Source organism: Plectropomus leopardus, chromosome 21 (assembly GCF_008729295.1).
Source record: "Plectropomus leopardus isolate mb chromosome 21, YSFRI_Pleo_2.0, whole genome shotgun sequence".
Classification (NCBI taxonomy): Eukaryota; Metazoa; Chordata; class Actinopteri; order Perciformes; family Serranidae; genus Plectropomus; species Plectropomus leopardus.
In genome coordinates, this window is record NC_056483.1 from 17,793,039 (window position 1) to 17,817,709 (window position 24,671).

The following is a 24,671-nucleotide window of genomic DNA, read 5'->3' on the forward strand; positions in this document are numbered from 1 at the left end:
GGGTGATGTAAATGAGCCCACATCTGCGCAGTAGCGACATCCGCGGTGGGAGTTCCCATCCAACCAATTGTGAGCAGCTCCATTGAATGCGAGCGCACGGATTGGCTGTCGGGGCTGTCAATCGTGGCGAAACAGCCCCTTTTGTATAATTTTTCAAGTCATTAAAACCGAACATACAAAAACAAACACTTGAACAAACATCAGGGTGATGAGAGCTACCTTCAGTGACAAGGTATGTAGGGTTGACTGACCATCATTCTGGTCTACTACAGTGCGACAAAGTCAATATAGCCAGCTACCACAATAGCAATGTTATAACCAAATAATTAGCTACTACACTAATGTGGGTTATCAAATGTGAAAGCTAACATTACCCAAACTGTTGTTACCAAACATTAGACCTAACTTAGCTAATGTGGGTTATTTATCAAATGTTTGAAAGCTAACATGTTAACTGGGGAAAGGGCACACTTGCTGGCTTAATGTGAGTCATGGTACATCAATATAGCCTTAAAAATGAGTAAGATATGAGCAATCCCACATACAGTGTTTTTATACTTTCACATTGTTACTGACAAGGTATGTGCCCACCAGCAACTATATTTGCCGCTTGCACAAATGAGTTCATATGCAAAATAATATACATCTCAAGTAATATTTGTGCAGTTTGGGTAATTCTAGAGACGATTAAGTTATATATATATATATATATATATATATATATATATATGTATGTGTGTGTGTGTGTGTGTGTGTGTGTGTGTGTGTGTCAACAAAAGAAACATCATTATTATATTAAGTTTACCTTTTCTTGGGAGGGTTTGCCTTTGCCATGTGCTTAGGGAGAGGGGTCAAGAAGTCAGCAACATCATGCAACAGGAAGCACTTGAAAACTTTTTTTTCTTCTTAAGACCACTTTCTTAGTTGTCTACTCACGTGTCATTGATATAAAAAACATGAATAACTTTTAGAAATGTATTTGTGAGTGGAAAGTGACAATCTTACACTGTGGCATCTATAGTTGTCGGTGGGCTTAAATGGGTTAAAGCCAGAAGTTGATTGTCAAAATCATACTGTACGGTTTTTAAGGGTAGTACTTGTTTGCTTTTTCATTCACTTACAACCAGCCAATGTGATGCAGATAATCTCAAAGGAATAGGCACAACCAAATCAAAAATACACATTGTGCTGTTACGTGTAGTGCTATTTGATAGTCTATTGTTTTGGTGTGAGTTGCCAAGTGTTGATGATATTGGCCATAGAGATGTCTGCCTTCTGTGGAATTTAATGGAACAAGGTAGGTAGATTTATTTGTCATTTTTCTTAAACATGGTTCAAGCACCAATTAATATATAAATATAAATTAAATCTAAAATAAAAATAAATATCAACAGCAATGTCTCTTTTCAGAAATCATGACCTGGTTACTCAAGATAATTCACATACTTTTTTGTGAATAGTTTCATGTAGGAACTATTTTCTGTCTACCAAACTACACCTGCCAACTGTATCAAGGTGTAAAGGAAAACACGCATCTGCTCATCTTGAGAGGCTTGTGCTTGTGACAGATGTCAACAGTGACGTCCTCCTCAGCTGCTCAGTGGTGCCAAGTGAAGTAGTTGGCTTGTAGATACATGCTTTCTCTTATGCAGTGATATAGTTGGTGCGTGTAGTTCAGTCAAAATAAAATAGTTCCTGCATGAAACTACTCATAACAAGGTCTGGGGATTATCTTGAGTAACGGGGTCATGATTTCTGAAGACACACATTGCTGATGAGTTTGTCAAATGTATTTTTTGGTGCATTGAGCGCCACATGCCGAGTGTCATCTACAAAGTAGTTCCATTATATTTGAGAGAAAGCATACATCTCTATGGCTGTTATCTCTAACACTCAAAAACTCACACCAAAACAATTTAGATTAATGAATAGCACCACAGGGAAAAGGAAATTTATATTTTTTATTTGACATTGACCTGTCCCTTTAAACTTGCTTAATTTTTATCACTCAAAGTGCTTTTGTGATAGTTAAAAACTGCTAGAGCAATACGCAAACAGTTAAAACAGTGTAATTTACTGGTTATCAGTGGCTTTCATCATTTTATATATCACATGGTAGCTTTGACAGTCAGCTCAGCCAGCCAATCACCTGCAAGACTCCGGACACAATCAAGCATCAGCGAGCCGCAGCTGTGTGTGTGATAGGGGGCCTTTGATATAGACAGTACTTAAAAGACAAACTAAAAGAAACTACAGGTACAAGACAGAGTTAAATAGTGGGTAAGTTTTTCCATTACCTGCCTGCCTCTATTTTCACTGTATTGTTTTCCAGCAGTGTAATAATATGTTATTTTCACTGTTTGGCTAAACTTGGTTTGTGTAACATGAGCTAACTGCCAGTAGCTAACAGCTAACACAATGTAGCACTTTGTGCTGTAATGGCAAAGTAGCTTATATGTTTAAAGATTTATCAGACCAGGTTGCTTCAGTTGGACAAATATCAGTATATATAAAACAAAAGAAACTAGCTAAACAAGTTGAGAAAATCATAATTAAAAAAAAAAGTTACATAGCACTGTCTCTTTGGGGGTTGATATCGAACATTAGGTGCCTTGGAAAGTAGCTAGCTACTAGTATCTTTTTTCAGGGACTCACTGGATTCAGCGGGTTTAGCCTCCAAAAATGTGGCTAAATATGTCCTAAAAGTCTTATTTAACACTTTGAATTGAGCAACTTAACAAGTCATTGCAAATGTATTGTTAAATTTGAAAAAAAAAAACAAACAAATAAATAAATAAAAACATTTTTCTTATAATCCTCCTCACTTTTTTAAAAACAAATTTTCAGGTAATTTTCTTGTAACCTTTTTTTCTAATTTCTTGTAATTTGTTGGGCATTACTTGGTCAAGTAGATCATTGTCTTTTCTCCCCATGGTTTTGAAAGAAATTAAACCAATTTGCTTTTGAAAGGATTCTGAAAGCAGCACGTTAAAAGTGATGACAACCCAGGTTTCAAAGTTTTAAATATTAGATTAGTAATTATAAATAAAACGCTTTATTAGCTTAATTTCATGCTGATAATAGATGACATAAAATGCATTGCTGATATACTCTGTCTTATCACTAAATATTTTGCTCTGAACTCCTCCTTCTTCTCCACTCTTCCGACACGCCTGTTTGCAGCATACCTGAACACTCAGGGTCTGTACTGGAAGCTCGCCTCGGGGGGCTGTGTTGGATAACTTGCAAGAGCCTGGCAGAGTAAAAGAAGGCATAAGCAGCTCCGAACAGGCAGCTGTAGCTGGAGGTGAGTGCTACATGACTCGTTTTGAGCTATGTTGTGACCTCTTCACCAAACTCCCTCGGTGGTCAAAGGTCAAACAAGACAGCTGCACACTGTATCCTTTTCAGTCAGTCCCCTGACAGCAAGTTAATGGATTTGCTGCCCAAAACCAGAACTGTTCATACAATCAGGGATCTATGATCAAATTCTTGTTCATTTTTTTGATCTGAGGTGATCAAAGCTGAGGTGACAATTGCAAGTTTCATTAAGTGCAATGGAGAATACATTCATTTCAACATATATATGACATCTTCAGGATGGACAATTTGATAACTTTCACATTCAACTACTCATATTAACTCATTATAGAGTTCTCAGGTACTCCACCCAAAAAACTCTCACATTTGAATAGGAATGTAAATTGTACAACAACAGAAAACAAATGTTATCTATAAACTGACAAAATACTGAAGTCCAAATGAGTTTACAAAACAACAACGCCTAAAAAGCATGCCATTTTACTTATATTTATTTGTCCTTACAGTTTTGATATATTCACACTGTTTTAAAAGGCTCTTTTTTTCTGTAGAGGGATAGACACAGGTCTGTTCCTTGTGTCTTGGGAAGCTGTGGAATTTTCTGGTGTTAGTTATGGAGTATAGTATGTCTCAGGAACAGCAGTGTCCTTAAATCAGCACTAACACTGATGCACAGATCATAATTTAAACAATCCTTAGGTAGGAAAACAGAATTTAGGAAGGGTCAGCAGTGATGAAACTGTTTTGGTTTTAAAGTTAACACAGAAAATGTCTATCAATTTAGAGTATATGCAAAACATTTTTAATTGCTTACATACAGTCATTTATTTAAAATGAGATTGATGCACATTGTTCATGCAATTAGTCAAAGCTTTCCTGTAGCCAGTGTAATTAACACTTCATATATTTTTACCCCCAAAATATGTTGTAAATGTAAAATCAAAATAGTTAAACTGATGAATTTTTCCTGTCTTCCATGCAGCCACTGGTTACAAGTCATGAGTGAGTGGTATGAGCACCAACTTGCAGAAACATGTAACCTGTCTGACATACAGTAGGTGATGCATCACACTAAATAATCTGTCACTTTCCATTTTTGTCAAAAAACTCTCATCACTACATGGAAATGTTTGGTGTATTCAGGTGCTTCTGGGATATTTTTGCTAGCTTTGAAACAACCTTTTTAGTTGAACATTTAAAGTTTTTTTTTTATTTTTATTTAAAAACAAGTAGAGTAAGTCAAAGTCATTTTACATTTTTTTATTTTAGGTTCTGTATTTGAGCATGTTTTGTGCCAAATCTTAGTCTTAAAAAATCATTGGGCCAAGAAAGTTGAAGGTTAAAGGACTTTATAAGTAGCATTAGCATTAATATAGGAGCAAGCCACTATCTGCTTTGGTAAGAAATAATGGAGTAATGGCGTCCTGAGCAGAGAATAAGCGTGCGTGTGTGTTGTAATTTGAGCTATACACTGGTTTGTTGTGGTAAGCTGGTCCCGCAGCATGTGCATGTTAGTGTCTGTGTGTATCCCACTGGCCCATCCATCAATGCTTCTTTGCTCTGTGTGCATACAGTGGTTACCGCTGCTACTGGGAAGGTGTTCTTGCAGAAGTGTCACCCTCTGTTCATCCCCTGATTAACACTGTTTGCTCTGTCAGCACAGTGGCCGCTGTCTATCTTTGTTCTTCGAGTTAAGAAAACCCATTCTTCTCAGTTTTCTAGCAGTGTGCATTTTTTACTTTTTGCAATATCAGAGAATGCAAAGAGTATGTACTGGGCAAGTATGCTGTTTTAGAACAACACAATGACTCTGCTTTGCCTGTAAACATATTTGCAAATGGAAGCATCTCAGTGTTATATACAACCCAGTATTATATATGTGGCTATTTGTATAAATACAGTTTTGTAAACTAGTGCTTTTGTGCCTTTTTTAGTTTGGACAGAATCTTTTACTCTTTAGAGCAGCTTTAGAGCCACAGAGAGCTGTGTGGTGAAAATGACTCAGTAATATGGATCAGCATGTAGGATACAATAATGTATATGGACTGTAACAGCAAAATGTCTAGAGGGGTCGTGTAAGGGTACAGGAACAAGGAACTTAATGAACTTCTGAGGAAAAAAATTTGGTACTTGTATGCTCCTTTACAGTCAAAAGTTGTATGGCAGTGACAGACAGATTTGCATCAAACATGCATCCAAACTCCACCACATCAAATGCCTACAGTAGCACACACACCCTGTCATTTTGTAATATGAATAGTGACATACAGTTTACCTCCTACAATGCATCACTCAGCCAGTCTGTGAACCCTGCCCTATGGGCTTCCATTTAGAGGCCACAGTATTTCAGTGCCGCCCCTGTGGGCACACACTGCATGCTGTTACAGGGCAGTTCTCAACAACCCAGTTACAGGGTGGGAGGGAGACACGGACACATATGAAAAGGAGCTCTGTGAATGAGGCTTGACTTCCACTGCCCACAGAGCAAACCAGGAAATGTGAGAAAGAAGATTTGAGTCAGTGCTGGCTAAAAAGAGCAAACCTCTGCTCTATATTGGTAACACGTGTGCAGCTAAGGCACATTATGGGTGTCTTATGACTGCACTATAACAGGTTTCATTGTATGAAAATATTAAGCATTATAGGTTACATGCTGAATTTGTCATGTTGGCTTGCTTTTAATGTGATAGGGTGTCTACATGAGTGGAGTTTAAGGGTTCAAGTGAGAGAAGCAGTTATATGTGATAAATGCATAACTACATTCAACTGTATTGTCAGATTAGAGGGTGTAGTTTGTTAACTGTATTGCATCATACATAGATGTGTTTCTATTGGCAACTGTTGGGTTAGACAAAATAAAAGAAATACTTTTCAGTATAACCGAACACAGTTCAGCAACACCACAAACTGCAGCCTCCAAAACATGATAAAATAGTTGAATCAGCAATCTTGGAACCCTTCAGCTATTGGTCTGACAACGATAAACCTGTGGAGCCAATATTTAGGGAGATCCAGTGTAGCTAGGCCAAGACTTCCTTTTTCTTTGTGCTGCTCATTTCAGCTAATCTCCATAAACACATACTTGTATATGAATTCAGATAAGTAAAAAAAAACAAACCTCATTGACAGATAATAGCTGATAGGTTCCAAGACTGCATTTTGGCCAGTTAGTTCCATCTATCCACACAGACTGTTTACCTGCTTTTCAAATTTTATTGGTCAATACTGCTCAAATTACAAACAGACTACAAACACAAAACAGAATGCTTCCAATACTAAAATCTTGTCCTGTTTCCCAAAGATTGTGCATACATATGTAGATATGTAGGTTAAATCAACACCTACCTACATCTCTGAGGCAGTTTCAACAAAAACTGAACATTATAACCTCTGTGAGGGTAGGATTTGTTGCATGACTGTGTTACACAATTCTTTTTTAGGTAGGTGTTTCTCATAAACTGTTAACTGTTTGTATGGCTAGTCCATACTAGCTGTAATGTAAATCTGTCTTCATGTGAACTGTCACATTTGTTGACACATTATTTTGTTAAGGATTTTATTCTGCACAGATTCAATTTAAGTCAATTAATTAACAGGGCTGTGTAACGCTTTGTGATTGCAGTGTGTGTCTGGAATTTAGTTTTAATCCAAGCCTCAGTGTTCATGTTGCAGCCATTACTGAGTTACAGTTTATGGTCAGAGTTAACTGCTGTTTCTTGTCAAATGTGAATGTACTGACTTCCGCAGCTTTTCTTTGCTGCTGATGTGAACGCTTAAGCCCAGTTTCTGGCTGAATCATAAATCTGCCTGTGCAGGACTCGTGATAGCTGGCTTCCCCACTGACATATCAGAATTTTGTTGCTGTACAAATGTGCTAGACCACCAATACACATGCAACACATGCACATGCACACAAAGACTTAGCACTAGTTGAGGCCACCCACCCTCACTTCACAGTAGCTTCTCTATCTTCCCATTCAGCCTGGGTGATTCCCTGCTTTCTTCACCTCTGTAGCAGTCAACAACCCACCATCTGGCCACCTAAGCTCATTTTGCCACGACCTTTACTGAACTTCTCTTCTGTGCCCAACTATACCAAATCAGTTTCACAACAGATTATTTTCACAGTGAAGACAGACTTTCACTTTACCACCTGTAATGAGGATGGTGCAACACAGGGTGTACAATATATTTGCTGCAAAACGTGTCTGTCTTTTTTTTTTTTTCTTTTTTTTTCTTTTTTTACGGCCGCAGCCTCACACCAGCTTCACATACCAAGGTCATGCAACTCTCCTAGCTCCACGTTTTCATCCTGAGGGCTCACTAGAGATCCGCCCTGACCAGGTGGTGTGAACATACAGCTCTACCTTCAGCTTTCTCTGACTGGCTGAAAGCAGAGTTGCGTTGTGGGTTATAAATTGCTCTATTAAGGGAGGGAAATTGGTGCAGCACTCAAACTGTCTATGAAGCCATCATGTAGAGTTATTGTGCTGTGCTCCCAAATAGACTTTGGGAACTTTCAAAAGCCCCATAAACTTCACTAAATTCTTATGTTATGGCTGATAATTACCATGTAAAAAATCTTGTGCCGGTCTTAGTTTTATGAGCCTGACGTGGTGACTACCTCTTTGAACAAGGTTGAAGAGCCAAAAAAGTATTAATACAAATGGCACAACCAAAAAATGTTTAGATATTTTCCTCCAGCTTTCTAGGACATGCTTATGTAAGATCTGGATGCCAACTGTTATTATTTCAACATGTGGTATTCGGTGCCTCATACAGCATAAATAAAACAGCAATTATCAAGTCCTCTCACATAGGAACAGCACAGCAGCCCTGAAATTATACTTTTATCAGCTGAAGCCATCACTTTAGATGCCTCTCAGCTACAGTGTGCTCAGACAAAATGGCATTCCTGACTTTCTGAGACATATAAAGGGCTTGTTGCATGTCTGGCTGCAAGATTGCTGCTTCCTTCCTCTGATGCGCTGTAGAATCAGGCTGCTTCCCATTACAAACACCTGTAGCCCAGGCCAGGCTGACTTCAGTTCACAGTATAGTTTTTTTTTCTCCCCCGTGTGGTTGAGTCAGACATTTGGGTTTTAATTAGTGTGAGCAACAGAGATGTGCGTGGAGTAGCTTTAAATCAGAATTTAGAGCACAGCCATCATAATTATCAACATAAATCACAAAAATACAATAAATTATACATACATTTACATTGGAGGGATGATTCTGTCCTATGTGCCTTTTTGTAGTGATTAGAAAAACGTGCAACCATAAATATACATTGACAATTATTAAATATTTCTGTGAAATACTAAAAACATTTCTAAATGTTTGGAACAGATTCATGAAATCAAAGAAAATAGCTGAAACAGCTGAAACAAAACCAGTAAATACCCTATTTTTTATTTATTTAGTTTTTTTTTTGTTTTTTTTTTACAAATTGCAGTACACTAAATTATGTTGTATGATGCTTAACAAGCAAATGGAAAATGGCTCTGTATATTAGGAATGACAGTCTGACTGTACAAGTGAGTTATATCTTGCTGCCCTGCATCAGGTCTGTAGTTGATGCATAGATCTGTTCATGTCATATTTCTGTATGTTTACCAAAATAAAAAAGCAACAAGTGCCTCTGAAAACATCTCCATATAACTGTACATCTTGGGCTTGCATGTGCCCTCTGGAAATGGAGGCAGCATTTAGCCAGATGCTAATTTTGGTGTGCTACATGGTAGACCACATTGAAAATACATGGTTGTCACTGTCAAGGCACTGTGTATGACAGCAAATCATTTTCATGGCAAAAATACATCCCCAAAACACCAAAACCATGGCATACTATCAAACAAATAAAGCTCTGGCTCTTCTCAGATAACCTCAAATTATTCCAAACCTAATAAAAGCAATACAGTCCATATATGATGACTAAACTGATTAATTGATACATGATTAAAAAGTGTATTTATCCCTATGAAATACTGTGGTAGCCAAAAATAATGTTAGTGGAGTGAGGGAACTTTTGCTTGTTTGTGTTAGACAGAGGACTGGAGTGAGTGTGGAGAAAGAGCTCTTTATACTCTCCTCTGTGCAGTGTGTAAACAGTGACAGACAGTGGCGGGTGGCTGGCTTGAGCGTGCCTGTGAAAAGTGCTTGTGTTTCGATACCATGTCAGTTTAAACTTATGGCAAATAAAATAACTATTCTTATTTAAAATCTTTGCAGTACTCAAAACATGCCTTACAGAATATATTTAAAATAAAAACAAGATTTTGAATTCAGGTCTCTTTTTCTGTCCTATGTTTTTTTCACTAAAATTGTCACTGGCATTTCTAGATCATGTGTTGTACTAAGGCTTTGCCAAATAGCAACCCAAAATGCTCCGTCAATAACTAGACTCGCACAGCTGGATCTATCCTCAGACTTTGTTTAAGCTTTGTCAGCTCTGGCTAAACCCATCACAATTCCTCATAAAGGGATTAAATGCTCTGGGTTGTTTGTATTTCTTTAAACCAGTCAAAATTTTCTTTGGCAGTGCTAAACTCAGGAATCAGTGATGTTGCTCTTACAAAGCTGCATAACCCAGTGTGGGCCAAAGATTCGCGACAAAACGAGTTGAAACTTGGAACCACTTGCAATGCTCCAGACTGCTACGTTCTGGAACCCTGCAAGTTTACACTAATGTAAATGGACAATATGGTGTACCCCCTCCGTATTAACAATTCTCTGTACTTTCACTCTAACTTTTTAGGCATTTTTGTCATTGGATATAACTTGAAGGGTCCTAAAATATGACTGAGGATGGTGATGGTGGGATACTCGCTTCACTTGAATTTCTAGTGGTGATGGCAAAAAAAATCTGAGCTTCAGATTGACTGTATTCATAATTGACCTTATTCATAATAAATATGCCACACTAATTGACATAACCAGTGCTGATAATGTACAACTCACTTCTTATTTGAAGGCTTATGTCATACAGATATGGCTGTTTTTTCAACCAGCTGTTTTCGTTCAGTGTGTTACTAACTTGACCCTCTGACTTTGCTACAAGCTGATTGGCTGCTGAAACAGGTGACATGCCTTACATACTAAAACTAGCCCCTGGAACTTGACAAGCTGAGTCACAAACAACACCATCAGCCAGCTTGAGCTGAGCTGAAATGGGTCAGTTCACACCAAAGCAACTTTTCTTTGTACTGCTCCAAAAAGGTTTTGTCTGGCCACGAGTCTTAGGTCTGAATTACGGTTAACACATAGATAGCAGAAGAAGAAAATTCTGTCTGAAATAGGTGGCCAATCGCAAGCCTCTAAGCACATTCTAGCTGTATCTCATGAGTGAGACTCGTCAACATCTAATTGCTCTAGAATCCCAACCCATGATTTGCATTTTTGCCGCTACACCAGTGAATTTCCAAACAGCACTGGTGGCTTGCTAACTTGTCATTGTACTGGTTTTAAGTATGTATTGCAAGATACTAATGATATTGATTCCACCTCTTTTACACCAACAACATAACATGTTTCTGATATCTCAATTGCACAATGTACTAGTCCGGTTGTCAGATAAGCATTATCTCATCTGACCAATTCATTTATTCAACTGCTTATTAGGTCAATCTCTTTTGATTAGTTCTGTGAACGCAGTATTTAGTATATTGAATAGTAGAGCAGCCTGTATGGCTGCTTATTGGTAGTTGATTTTTACTTTCCTGGTTCATTCTTGACCTGGCTATATGTGTGCACTGGTAAGTGACTGTGAAGGTTTTCATATTTCTTTAAAAGCTGTATCCTTTCAGTTTTCATTCAGAAAGAAAGCTACATGCAGTCTAAACCCAATACTTTTTTTGTGAGGTGTCGGTTGTATTCAGAAAATCATTGTTGCAACAACATGGGTAAGCGGCTGTAGTACTTATGACTTTTGTCCATCTGGAGCATAGGGAGGAAGTCGGGTTACACTACTGTGGAGTCAAAATGTCCACAGAGGAAAGAAATTGGAGTGGATTCATGGGTCAACTAAACAACATGATTATTGTAATCATGATGAACTACCTCTTACGGTAACAAAGTAGTTACTTTAACCCAAACCGCAATGTTTTTCTAACCTTAACCAGCTACTTATTTTAAGCTATAACATGTTCCTCTCCTGACCCTGACCAAGTTGGGTTTGTGCCCAAACGTAACTAAACCTTAACCATTGAGGTGTATATTTGTTTGATTGTAGCATCAGACAGAAAACGCCGACACATTGCACAAATTCTTTCGGAAGGCATGTACCAACACAGATTTTTCTGTTTAATATGGAGGACTTTTGTGAGACGTGTCTAAATTTTTACAGAGATTGTGTTTGCTCCTGATAATGTTTTCTCATATGGATGTACAACAAGGTGTGCCAATGATAATGACAAATTCCACCCATCCGCATGATTTCCTGGTTTTTGTCATTGGTGCAGGCTATTCTCATTCACTGTTCATACTTATACCTACAAGTAGTAATGTACTATAACTTGTATATAACCTATATAATCGTGAGCCAGGATGCTGTGATCATGTGACCTATGTGCAGCAGGCTGTATGGAACAAAGAAGAAAGTCTCGGGGAGGCATAGCTAGTGGATGGGTCAAAGCACCACAAGGCTTTGACCCAGGAGATTGGTGTTTGTGTACTGTGTGAAACCAAAAGTCAACGCTGAGTTATTTTAAGTTATGTAGGTAACCTCACCTGTAGGGGTGGTAATTTGTAAAATATCATAAAAACAGGTGTATATGAATGATTTTCCATGTGATATCATATGAACTGTTGTAAGAGGATTTTTTTCATTGGTTGCAAAAGAGTAAACAGAGCAGCGCTCTTCTTTGTGCCATCTCGTTTCAGGTGGTCGCTTAATCCATATGCCTTAAATTTGTTTTCCCATCAGTCAGAGCTTAGAATACATTTAAGGGAGGTGACCATTGGGCATTAGCTGTCACGTGAGTGTCTCAGCTAATCTCAACCAGCTCCAAATAGCACAATGCTTCCTTGAACAAAAGACAGTTTCCACTGCAACAATTTTTACGCATGTGTAACACTGGTTTAAAACAAAGTACAGCAGTAAGGATAAGCACCCCTTTCCCAAAATATGGCAGCCGTACAATACCAAAATGCTGGTGCAGTTCAAAACTTGATACCCAACAACTCCCTTCTTACTGTAGGATTTAAACAGCACAAGCTACTTTGCAGAATCACTAATTGTAACTGCTACAATAGTGAGTGAGAAGACTGCATTGCCAGAGAGATTATTCATCATTTGTCTGGTAGCAGTTAGTTGGCTTGGTTATCTGTTGGTTTTAGGGCCGTCTCATTAGTGGAGACGGTAACAATTTTGGACAAAGGCTGATTGTCATTATAGTCACAGCTGATAACAATTACATGCACATGCTGGCAGTAATCGTGGGAGAATATCTGAGACAGACTATATCTTTTATACACATGTTAAACATTTTTTTAAATTACAAAATATTAATGGCTACAAATCCTTGACTGATTACCATAAATCTGAAGTACTGAAACTGTAAAAATCTAACTTCAAATGAAATGAAAATAATTTCATTTAATGAGTCAAAATGTCCACTGTTCAGAACATTACTGTGGCACCTTAAAGTTTCCTCAAATTCATACAGCAATCTCATATCAGGGTTGTCAATATTGTATATCCTTATCTCACCCTATCATTTTACTACTATTGAGGCAGCAACTGTTGTTACAGCTACAAATAGTAAAGCTACAACTTCTGCTGCTACAAAAAGTGCTGCAGTTGCTTTACTCAGCAAACTAAGAATAACAATTAGTCTTTCCCCCAGCAGATTACATACATGAAATTTTCCTAACATATACTGCTGGTCACATTGCATCTCTAACAGAGGAATTGTGTTTTATTTGGTGCGAAGTGCACTGAGGTTATTGAATGAAGGGGAAATGTGACTGCTCCTTGTTCCGATTTCCCCCATCTGACAGGAAATCAAATAAGCAGACTTCAAATCATATGCATGCCTCGCTATCCCCGAGTCCACCATCTGCTGCTGTCACTGCAGCATCTTTCAGTTGCATCACCCATTGCTGACTGCCTCGCAATTATTCATATTTCCTTTGAAGTGAACACCTGACTGTCTAGCAATGACTGTCAATTAATATATGAGTGTCAGAGATGACAGTAAAGATGTGTAACTAGCAAGGCTGTAGCAATGCCAAACACTTTAAACACATTCTTTAATTGGAATAATTTTCCTATTAACCAAAATGGAATGAGATTTTATTTAAAACTACTTGGACCTCGACAAAAGTGCATGAAACACACTGGAGCCCACTTTGGGAATGATTGCCCTTGCTCCCTGAACCATTAGAAGATGAGATGTTGCATGAAACCCTCTCAGCCCAGACACCAATTCGTCCCAGAGAAATGGCTGTGCTTCTTTTTGCCACCGGCCATCCAGGAGGAGCATCTGATACTGTTTGGCAGGAAACAGGCTGAGTCTGGCTGACCGGGAAGGACGAGCTGGCTGACAGACAGAGCCTGGTCAGGATCCATGCTTTCACTGAAGAGAGCCAAGAGATACAAGGAGCTGACTGTCCTCTACACTGACCCCTGTTTCAAAAAGGCCATTAGATGAGGAACCCTGAAACCCTTCACCCCCTACAATCACTCTTTAGGGTTGACCAAAAGTGCATTTTGGTCAACATACCTTATTGTGACTTGTTTCAGGTTATCCATATTCCTTAAAAAAAAAAAAAAAGCTTTTTCACGTGCAAAGTTATGCATGAATTCATGTACACTTGCCGTGAAGTGTTACCAATAACGAATCAGAATGTTGCATGTTTTGTAAAAACAGCATTCAGGAAGGATCTGCAATTTTTCACATTTTTATTCATTATGCACAACTATAATGGCTATTAATAGTGCGCATATCACTTGGTTGGGTGGTCAGAAAGCAGGTGGCCTGTTGAGGCAAATCACTGTTCACACCTGTGTCTATCATGCTTATCCAGATGACCACATGTGTTCATGTCTGCATCACTTATGCTACAAGGTCAAAGGGCCTAGTGCACAGTTATTATGTCCATATAGTGCAAGCTGCTCACTAGCGTGCTCATTGATCATGTTAGCAATTGTGTTGGTACAGTTGGAAAAATTGATGTCGTCATATTTTAGCACGTCTCCTTCCACAGGACAAAATGATGGATGGTCATGTAACATTGTGTGCAACTGGTCTTAAAGTGGCCAAATTATAGCATCAAAAACTGTCATTAAAAAAACCCACCACATCCTGCATTGATGATGTAGTCCCTGTCAGAGATACATTACACCACAAAAGATATGTGGTCACGTGTCCCAGACCACCTCAGCAAATGGCTCGAGAGGTTGGATTACAATACGATGTGGTGTCCATTTAAACTTGCATTAAAGCTCTGTCTGCTTGTGATCAGATCACACAAGATGCATGTTAATACCAGATGTAAACAGTCTCTATTTATCACATGTAGCTAGTCTGACTGTGAAGCCTGCTACTGGCCAGCTATTCCCAGCATTTTTCTCCTCCCCTTTCAATATCTGTGTGCTCCTGTTTTGCAAAGTGCACTCTTGCTGTATTGTGGGCTTAACTAGCGCTGCCTAAGATGATTGTGATTGGTTAAGGGAAATACAAACAAATCAGTGTTTTTTCACCAATACTAGAATAATAATGGGAGCTTCCAGAACTATCTTAAATGCTGACACAGGGCTGGCTACATGAGACTACATGTACCCACCTGCACACCATGATAACATTATCAGGCAATATCTCAGTCATCAATATTAAATGTCAGAAAGATGGTAATTTATTCATTTGTAGAGCTCACATTGAAACAGATTCTACAAAGTGCGCCACAATTCAGGCTTCATATAAAATATTGACAAATAAAGAATGTCTTGAATGTAAATTAGACAAGTGATCTTTCATAGATCTTTTAATATAAGCCTATAAATGTGCCTTTGGTCGGCATTGTACAGAACACTGTGTAGCCAGCTATAGTAGTATCACTGAAATTGGCAAGCAACCTAAATAAACCTAGTTCTACTAAAAAAAGTTAAGTCCTTCGCTCTATATTTCATGTTTATTTTCTTTATATAGTATGTATAGTATCTATATACTGAGTTGTCAAGGTTAAAACGTTTTTATGAATTGATTTATATGTATATTTTCCTGTAAAAAGTGGGAAATTCTAAAACTGTTCTTCATTATATTCACTGAAACTGCATTTATGCTGCAAATACCGGAACTTTTTTGCGCCAGCTCAGGAGTTGTAAGAATAGTCGACCCACGATATTAGTATTATAGAAACAACCTGCATGCGCAATTCTGCCATTTCATCATTCCCAGGTCGTTACCAACTTTGTCACGGTTTAATTGTAATTCTCTCTCCTCAGACCACTTGGGAGAGACTTGAGGGCGCTTTACAAAGCTAATGGGTGGACCCGAAGGAGAATTTCCAGCCCCGTGATTTGCTAATCGGGGGCTGGCTCCCTTGTCATTCCCCAGTAATCGTGGCTCCGGTTTGTGGAGCTTGCCCAGCCCTCCTGTCCGCGGACGCACCAAGTGTACCGACTGCACTCTGTGCGTTTTGGTTAAAGCCCGACTACCTTCACTGTGAAGGCTGGGCACTGGAAAGGAGGATCGGGGGCCTCGGTGTGGCTGAGAGAAGAGGCGAAAACTTGTCACATATGGCTTTTTTGTAGGACAGTTTCCATCATCATTTGGGATTGTGGAAGGGACGTCTTTAAAAATCACCTGAAGTCGCTCAAAAGTTTTATCAAATTGCGGGCGCCCGACCATGGAGATGCAAAGGTGGTCCACAAGGTGGAAAACGAAAAGGTGGCTTATGGATTCCACTGTAACCGCATTCATCACTTTAACATTGGTTCTACAGGCTACTAATGTGAGAGCAGGTAAGATTATCAGGATCAAACGTCTCTAATGAACTTTATCTGGCCGAAAGGGGACGGAGCGGCGACCGGCTGGGAAAACTCAGTAACTGATGATGGAGTTTGGGGGATTAACCAATTTACCTGGACACAACGGCGACAAGTTTGCTTCACAGTCAGTTGTGCGTTTGTGTTTTTCACCGTCCCACAACCAGAATAGTTAAGTTACACTAAGATTACAACATATACCTGTATAATTGAGCTCTGTGTGGAAGCCACCAAATAAAAAGGTACAGTAAAACTGCACTCTGCTCACTACTGAAGTGAAGTGGACAGCAAATCCTGAGAGGCAACGTTATACGCTGCATGCTCTCAGGAGGTCATTGCTTGAGGTGCGCATATTTTGTTGGCCAAAACACCATATTCATTATCACACCGTTTACCGCGGGCTACTTTTACGCATGAATGGAAAGCGTCCGCTCAGAAGATGAAACACCTCGCCCAATTAAATTCATCCTAAGCCGCTGGTATGTGCTTACGGAGATCAGGAAAACAGAGCAGCCTTCCCTGCTTTCAAGATTCACTTAGGCTGAAAGTAAGCTCTTTGTCTGAATTGTGGTCCGCTGGGTGGATGTGGGCACGGTTAGCAGGGTGGATTTCCTCACACAGATGACACTGGAGAGATCCTGGACTTTGATAATCTGCAATTTACACATACTGAATTTAACTGAAACAGTCAGTGCCTCATAATGACATGTAATCTTATATATTTCATGTCAGGCTGATGGGATAAAAAGTTGTATAATCACAGATAGTTCTGCGATTATATTTTTATGTTGATTTGATTGCAATTCTGCTATCTGAAGAGGTGGATATTAATTGTATGGTTAAGGATGCTCTGTCAGCATACAGCATTGATACATATGTAGTAGTGAGGTGGATCTCAGAGCTGTCAGTGCAGAGTGTAAAGCCCCTCTGGGTCTGCAGGGGGCTGAGTGGTCAGGCTGGTTCACCCTATCTCCACACTGCCCTGGTCCACACTGAAGCCCAAATGCTGGATTGTGTAACCCCCCAGTGCCCAGCTCTTCTCCTCAACTTTGCACTTAGATGTTTAGTCGGCTGCAGGACAAGGCTGTGCTGTGTGAGTGGTGGGAATGCTTCCCCTCTAAGTACTGAGCAGTTATTTGATGATGGTCCTTGTTGCACTTCCCTATGATTTTAGAGCCTTCAAAGAGCAGGCCTGCATATGGGCCTAGCCTGCAGCAATAATGGCCACAAGTCACAGGGTTCAGGACTACATAGGCCTCACACCTTGGCCTAAAGACAGCCCTGTAAGGATTTATTGTTGCATATAGATACAGGTAGAGATTAAGGATACATTTTTTTTATCTTCATAATGACTTTTCTTGTAGAAACGGAATGCAAAAAATGAACTTCATGGGTCTGAAAACAGCACATGGGTGGTCACAACTCACAAACATTTAACCCAGCAATAGTAGAGTTAAAGGAGGAAATCACAGTATCATGAGTTAATGCATTGTCATTGTTATTTTAATTTCTAATGCACAAATCAATTTAATTTTTTCTTTTATTTTTTACTTTTTAATTTACCCACTTCCCTTATTTTACAGTAATTTGTTTCCTGCTAGTATTACAAACTGCAGCTGGGAAGATATTGGACTGGAATTTTACTGTAGATTGAAAATCTCACCTTTCCAAACACATCAACTCCTTTTTTGTGACTCTAAGCATTGTGCTGCAGGCTCTCTGTTCCGGGGTCTCAGTCAGTCAAAGCTGTTTCTGCAGGGTGCCCTCTTCATCTAGCAGTGTACAGACACGTTTTCTCAGCCCCCGGGGCGCAGGCATGTGCATTCCAGCAGACAAAGCTAGCATTTTTAGAGTCCTCTCCCTAATGTGCTCAACCGGGAACATCAGCTAATCAGCTCCTTGCTGGACCGTTGTCCTGTGTAGCTGTCACACTTTTATGGTAGTTCCTGAATCATTTGGAGAAGAGTTTTTCTCCCTCCACAAAACCAACAGCTTGGCATTAAAATATAGCTGCAAATTTAGACTCAGATTCTGCATTGGGGATGATCACAGTGGCCTCTGAAATATCACTTTTTCTATAAGGTGACCAATTTGGATTTATAAAACTATGTGATAATATGCTCTGCTATTTATGTGGCGGTATACGGTAAAAGGAGTCGAGAGGAAAAGCAAGGGGGAAGTGTGTGTGTGTGTGTGTGTGGGGGGGGGGGTGCTTTGAAAAACTGGGTAGGTCTCAGTGAAGTTTCTTTGGTATGACACCAGCATAAAGCTGTCTTGTTTTAGCCGGCAGCATGGTGGAAGTTAGAGGAAGGAGAGAGGGAGAGTGGGAGAGAGGGGGGAGGACATATAGAGAGAGACATTCTGGCTGAAGATATTATTAGAGTCTCAGGGAGCTGCAGGTGAAAGGGTCCTCCTCTGTTTATCAGCCAATTTCATCTTTCTGTAAAGATGTAAATACTGAAAAAGACACAGCAGGAGAAGGATTTATAATACCGGCATGCTCAAGTCTCACATACAATACTGTGTGATAAAGGAAAGCTTTTTTGGCCGCTGTCCTAATACAGGTGATATGTCATCTGTTGAAACACAGTGTTTGCATCGTTGTACACCTGTGAACATGATGGAGATCATATCAAATTAGTCCATCTATGTCTTATGGTAATGTGTCATACTGCTCCTCCCTTCCCTGCATGCCTTCAAAATTTGCATAATGATGTTAAGATGATCCAATAACAGAGCAATAGAGGCTGCCTTGCCTCAACTTAGGGTTGGCTAGAATTTTCTCTCTTCTCCAGACTAAAGAAGATCCGTCCCTTCATGTTCTGCTGGTAGCTATATGGCCTGTTTGCTCAGCCCCGAGGGCAAACTCACACCAGCTCATCAGATGCACTCCTTTAAAACCTGTGCACACTCATTTGGCCACCTTAATGGATTGGCCAGTATTGACGTTTTCTCAGCACCTCTGTGTGAGGGTCGTAGCCTGGCCAAATTGCCACATCTGGAACATATGAGTCCTGGAGTTTGAACTGAAAGCAACACTGCAGGAACTCACAATGGGGTCCTCAGTTCACTCTCCAAAGTAAGTAGCTGGTTCATCTTCACAAGCTACACAAAAAAAGCCAAGTTGTCCTCTGTGATGGCATTCCGAGGGAGTAACAGTTTGCTGATTCTGCTCTCAACTCTCACATTTTCTCTGATGTTTTTGTATAATTTTGCTTATTTTTGTCTCCTCTGTGTCCTCTTTTGAAATGGGAGCAAGTTGGATTTGGAGTTGATTGAGGGCGCGCATTTATACTGAGCTTAGTCATCCCATACAAATGTCCCTTAGAGGAAGATAAAATTTGTGCCTATAGGTTTAGGTGCTTTGAGAGAATAAAAGTGGATGATGCAGGGCGCCCAGTAGCTCACAGAGGCTTACAAAAGCTTTGTCCTCGCCGCAGTGGCCATGGGTTCGAGCCCGACCCTGGCCCTTTGCTGCATGTCATCCATTCTCTCTCTCCCCCTTTCACGCTTGCTGTCCTATCTAAATTAAGGCAAAAAGCCAAAAAAAATCTTTAAAAAAGTGGATGATGCTTTTGCAGATTTCTTTTGTCATTATAAGTGTTTGCTTTTGTGCATGACTTACAGTTTAGTTTTGTGTTATAGATTGAAGCAGACTAGCTCTCTCTGCCTTCATTGTCATGTGCATCTGGTTCATTGCAGGTGTTGTAGATTCTTCTAGAAGATACAGAGACCAGATGTAGACCAGGGCATTTATGTGAAAATACTTTCAACATGATAAAGTGACATAGTAAATTTAACATATTTATGCAGTGGGTTCTGATGCTTGCTTTTCATGAGGATGGAATCCTCGGGAAAGGTTTTTGTCTAATATGTCTGAAAAGTGTTCTCAAATTTCGCTGTAATCAGCACTGACTATCTGGTGATCTTGTACCAATCGTGTGTATTAGCAGCCGTGGTTATAGCATCTCCACATTCACAAGAAATATAGTTACCTTGAAACAGGGACCTATACCCAAACTGCATGCCGATCTGAAAAGAATAAAACAGGCTTTTAATTTGCTTTTCCTTGCCAGAGATGGATTTTTGACCAGGGAGTGTTGAGAGCGACATCAGACATTTTTTAAAGATTGCCTTTGTATCAAGAAGTTAAAGAAACTTTGAGAGATTTGACCTCTACATGCCAACCAAAACAGTGGCTTTAGGGCTGTCAGAAAAGGCTTGCTGGTGCCTTCAGACACCTTGGTATGCTTATTTACCCCACAAAAACAGATTAGTGTTATGCCATGTAACAGTCTGCCATTGTATTGCCTGGCTTAGTCAGATAATGCCATGCTCAGTAGAGTGAAGTGAGCACCTGTTTTTATTTTAATATATGGATTTGAAGCTTTTCTATTGGCTTTATTCATAGTACCCGCTTACTGTTTATTTTACTCTCTCTGAAAATGTTGTCTATAGCAATAGAATAACATTTGCACTGCAGAGTATGGACTATATTGTTAGAAAGTGAAGCATGTAAGTTTGTTGTTTATGGTCTCATTCTGGACAAATTTTATTTTTATTAGACTTGAATCATAGAATATCTCCCAGACACAAATGGCTCATGTAACAGAGGGTCAGTATACTGCAGCACTTTGGTGTCTCCTGTAACATGTACACCAAGCTACTGTTTTATACCGAAAGGGTGTTCTGATGAAGTGGCATAATTATAAAGTGTTCCCATGGGTCTCTATGGTCACCATCACCACACAGGTCCCTTTATATAAAGTGCATCAGATTGAAGAGAATGGAAACCCAGAAAGCTTTTGGTGACCCTTATCAAGGTAAACTTATCCAGGTGTTGTAGAACTAGATCTCTGTTGGCACGTTGTTCAATATGCTCTTTGGATGGCCTTGACAAAGACATTTCTTGTCAGATGAGCCTGTAGAGCCACAGGAAAGCAACATTTCCTATTTCGACATGTTTTTTTACTGGGAGGTATGTCGTTGTGTAAATTTTATGAAAAGCTTGATCATATATTGAGAACATTGCATCAATCATTCTGTGAAAAATGTATCATGGTGTCATTCTAATGAGAGAGGGTTAACAGATACTGGTACTGGTATGGACTGTTCATGATGAGGGAATCCGTGAACAGTCTACAGTATAAATTGGGTTAATCCTCCTTGTCTACCTGAATCATGCTTGGCTTGATAACCAACCTGTTTTTATCAACCAGAACCACACAGGGATATATAAATGTATTAAACTGTGAAACCCTGCTATATAACTTTGATATAGTATCCTTCTTCATGCTATCATCCATCATCCATGTGCTGAATCTAACTGATGTTTTATCTGCTCCCCTGATCAGCAGAGCCAGTGGATGTGCTAAAAGTATTAGAATTTCAAAATTACCCCGAAGGAGTGACGAAAACTTCAGGACTTTGCACAAACCGAAGAGCATCAAAGCCGGACTCAGCTTACAGAGTTGCCAAGCAGGTCCAGATCAGTGCCCCCACCACGCAGTTATTTCCCGGTAAGATACACTTCACAACCTTTAACCTCTTTTAACTACCGTGTGTAAACTTGTTAGTGTGTTTCAAAGGTGTCTTTTGAAAATGGATTCTTCTCTTTATTACGTTATATAGTGTTATTTTGAAACAGGCTTTTGTTTTTCAGTCTCTCTAAAACCTTTCAGATAAAAATCTAGACTAACATGCAAAGAACAAAACATTTACAGGAGTTCTGGATTAAAAGTCATAATTTAGAGGATGTGTATGATGCTGTTGTATTCTTGGAGGCCCAAAACACTGTTATAGATGCGCCTCAAACAGAGGACAATATTAAGTATTTTATATTTTATAACTATCAAGGTTAAAATGAAGACATGTAAAAGCTTTAATGAAGCGGCTCCAGGTCACATCATTACAGTATTATATCATAGAGTGTATATAAAGATGGATGACATGTCAGCTTCCAAAAAGTGAAGCCAAAACATCTCCAGACGTGTACATGAACCAAACTAAAGACACTGGATACATGTCAAATCATTTTTTTCCCATAGATTATTTCAAACATTTTATGTGGCATTTATGCTGATTTATGCTGAAGTGTTTGTTATTTTGATACGTTTGGTTTTAATTAGTTATTTGGTACTTTAAAAAGGGGGTGTGATGTCATGATTGACAGCTGTGATTGACTTGTGATTGGGCCAAAAAGCTGTATAGGTGGGAACTATATCTTGGCTCCGCCCTTTGATCACACTATGCAAACGGTGCCTTCAAATGATGTCACCAGAGCAAGATGGTAGTGGTCATATGTGGGATATTTTGGCTTCATTTTTGTATAGTTGGAGGAAGTGGAAACGCATGATCTATCTTTATTTACAATCTTTATGTTACATTCATCAGTGATGCAGTGTGATCAAACAAGTTAAGAAGTAGAGAAAACTCATAAAACTTAGGCCTGGTTGCATTGAAGTCTGGTTGCATCTGTTTTGTACCATATTTTTTAACTTGTCAGTCATATTGCAAGTGTCCTGTGTTACTCACTGTCCTATTCACCTGTCTTTTCTATCCCTCCTATTTCTTTTTGCGGTGCAGGAGGTGTTTTCCCTGAGGACTTCTCCATCTTGACCACAGTGCGCCCCAAATCAGGCCTCCAGTCCTTCTTGCTGTCTATTTACAACCAGCAGGGAGTCCAGCAGCTGGGTGTGGAAGTGGGACGTTCACCCGTCTTCCTGTATGAGGATCAGACTGGCAAGCCAGTGCCGGAGGACTACCCTCTGTTCCGTACTCTGAACCTTGCTGACGGAAAGTATGTCAAATCTCAAACGTCCACTCACATAATAACACACTCAAACACAACCACAGACTTTCAGTTGAAGCTGATTATGTGTGTTTTAGCATGCAGGGAGGGGAGCAAAGTTGTTGTGGGTGACCAAGGGTCAGGGTTGAAAATGCTAGAAGGCGCAAAAAAAACCCCATAAAACATGTGCAATTCATGTTTTTTTAAAAATGTTCATACCATCCAGGCCATGCCAGTTTTCTCTTTTCAGCATTTCTATTGCCACTTCTTGACCAAATAACTGCATGACAGATGTTCCTAAAAACTCCTTCTCAGCAGTCTTCTCATTGTACCATATATTTTGTGATTAATCAATACATTGGTTATCTATGGAAAAGCAGATGGATTATTCTGTATTTTGATTAACTTCCTCGTGAGTATACACAAATATGCATCCTAATTATAGGTGGAGTGATTTCACGGGCATTTTTAGCATCTTAAAACTTAAAAATACCAAATCAACTACATAATTCAAACACTCAAACATTTTCTGATTTCCTCTGACTTGTTCTTCTTGACAAAAGCAAGAAAACAACCCAGATCTTCCCATTTTTGCACCACAGGTGCTCATGACCGGATTATCCATCTCATCGGGGGTCCATGGGCACAGAGACAGGTCAGAGACAGGGAGACACTGGATTATTGGGGCACAGCAGGGACTGCTATGGACAACCTGACCTCATCCATGAACTCACTGCCTCTGTTATTTTAGAGAGGGGGGTGAGGAAGGAGGGGAAAGGGGCAGTCCTAAACTTCCTTTTGTACCCCCTTGGATTACCTCACCCAACCAGAATCAGTTCTCCTAACCTTTTAGCATAAAACTGATTATCTGCTCCCAGGTTCAGAAATCCTAGAACTCTCACTCAGAGCTTTGGCTTAGCTGACATGAGCCCGTGTGCCGGGGCAAGGGGGAATAAATAAACAGATAGGCTGCTGGGAAAAATGCATCATTTGAGATTGTGTTTTATAGTGCTTTCCAGTGTTATTAAAGTTTTTTTTCACTTGCTGAACATGTGAGGATGGTTTGTTTTTTGAGCTTTTGAAGGAAGTCATAACCCGGTCACAATATTGTTGTGACCCAAATTGGCTTTAAATGAGATCTAGTGTGTACACAGTTATCATGATAAAAGGAAGCTTAGTATAAATTCTTCAAAAATCTCATGTCAGCAATATCTTATGTGCAAGCTCCATGTGAAGGTTGCACCAAAGAGAAGGCGTTAACTCTCCCAGCCCTCTTTGTGTTAGTCTTACAGGGCTATTTGGTCCAGTGTTTAGTTTTTGTGACCCACTGTCTAAGAGGCAGTGTTCTCTGTGGAGGATTTCTAACACTTCTTGGTCTGGATGTGTTCCAGCTCCAGGCCTTGTCTAAATCTTCACTGACTACAGCTCAGGCTGCTTACGGTCTGCAATCCCTACAGATGTATTCATTGTTACTAAGAGGCATATGCAAAGCTTGAAAAGAGAGGCACAATGATGATACTGATGAGGCGAAAAAGAGCATTATCCTTTCTTTAAAGAGAAGGGGAGGAGAAT

The 24,671-nt window shown here is 39.6% G+C and overlaps 1 protein-coding gene across 1 annotated transcript in view; it reads left to right on the plus strand.

Moving 5' to 3' along the window:
- Positions 1-16,050: 16,050 nt before the first annotated feature.
- col11a1a (collagen, type XI, alpha 1a) overlaps positions 16,051-24,671 on the plus strand; it is a 93,223-nt gene continuing 84,602 nt past the window's right edge. The window contains exons 1-3 of the mRNA XM_042510329.1: positions 16,051-16,285; positions 21,664-21,828; positions 22,895-23,108. Coding sequence (XP_042366263.1) covers positions 16,171-16,285; positions 21,664-21,828; positions 22,895-23,108 — 494 coding nt within the window. The 5' untranslated portion in view covers positions 16,051-16,170. The remainder of the gene's footprint in view (positions 16,286-21,663; positions 21,829-22,894; positions 23,109-24,671) is intronic.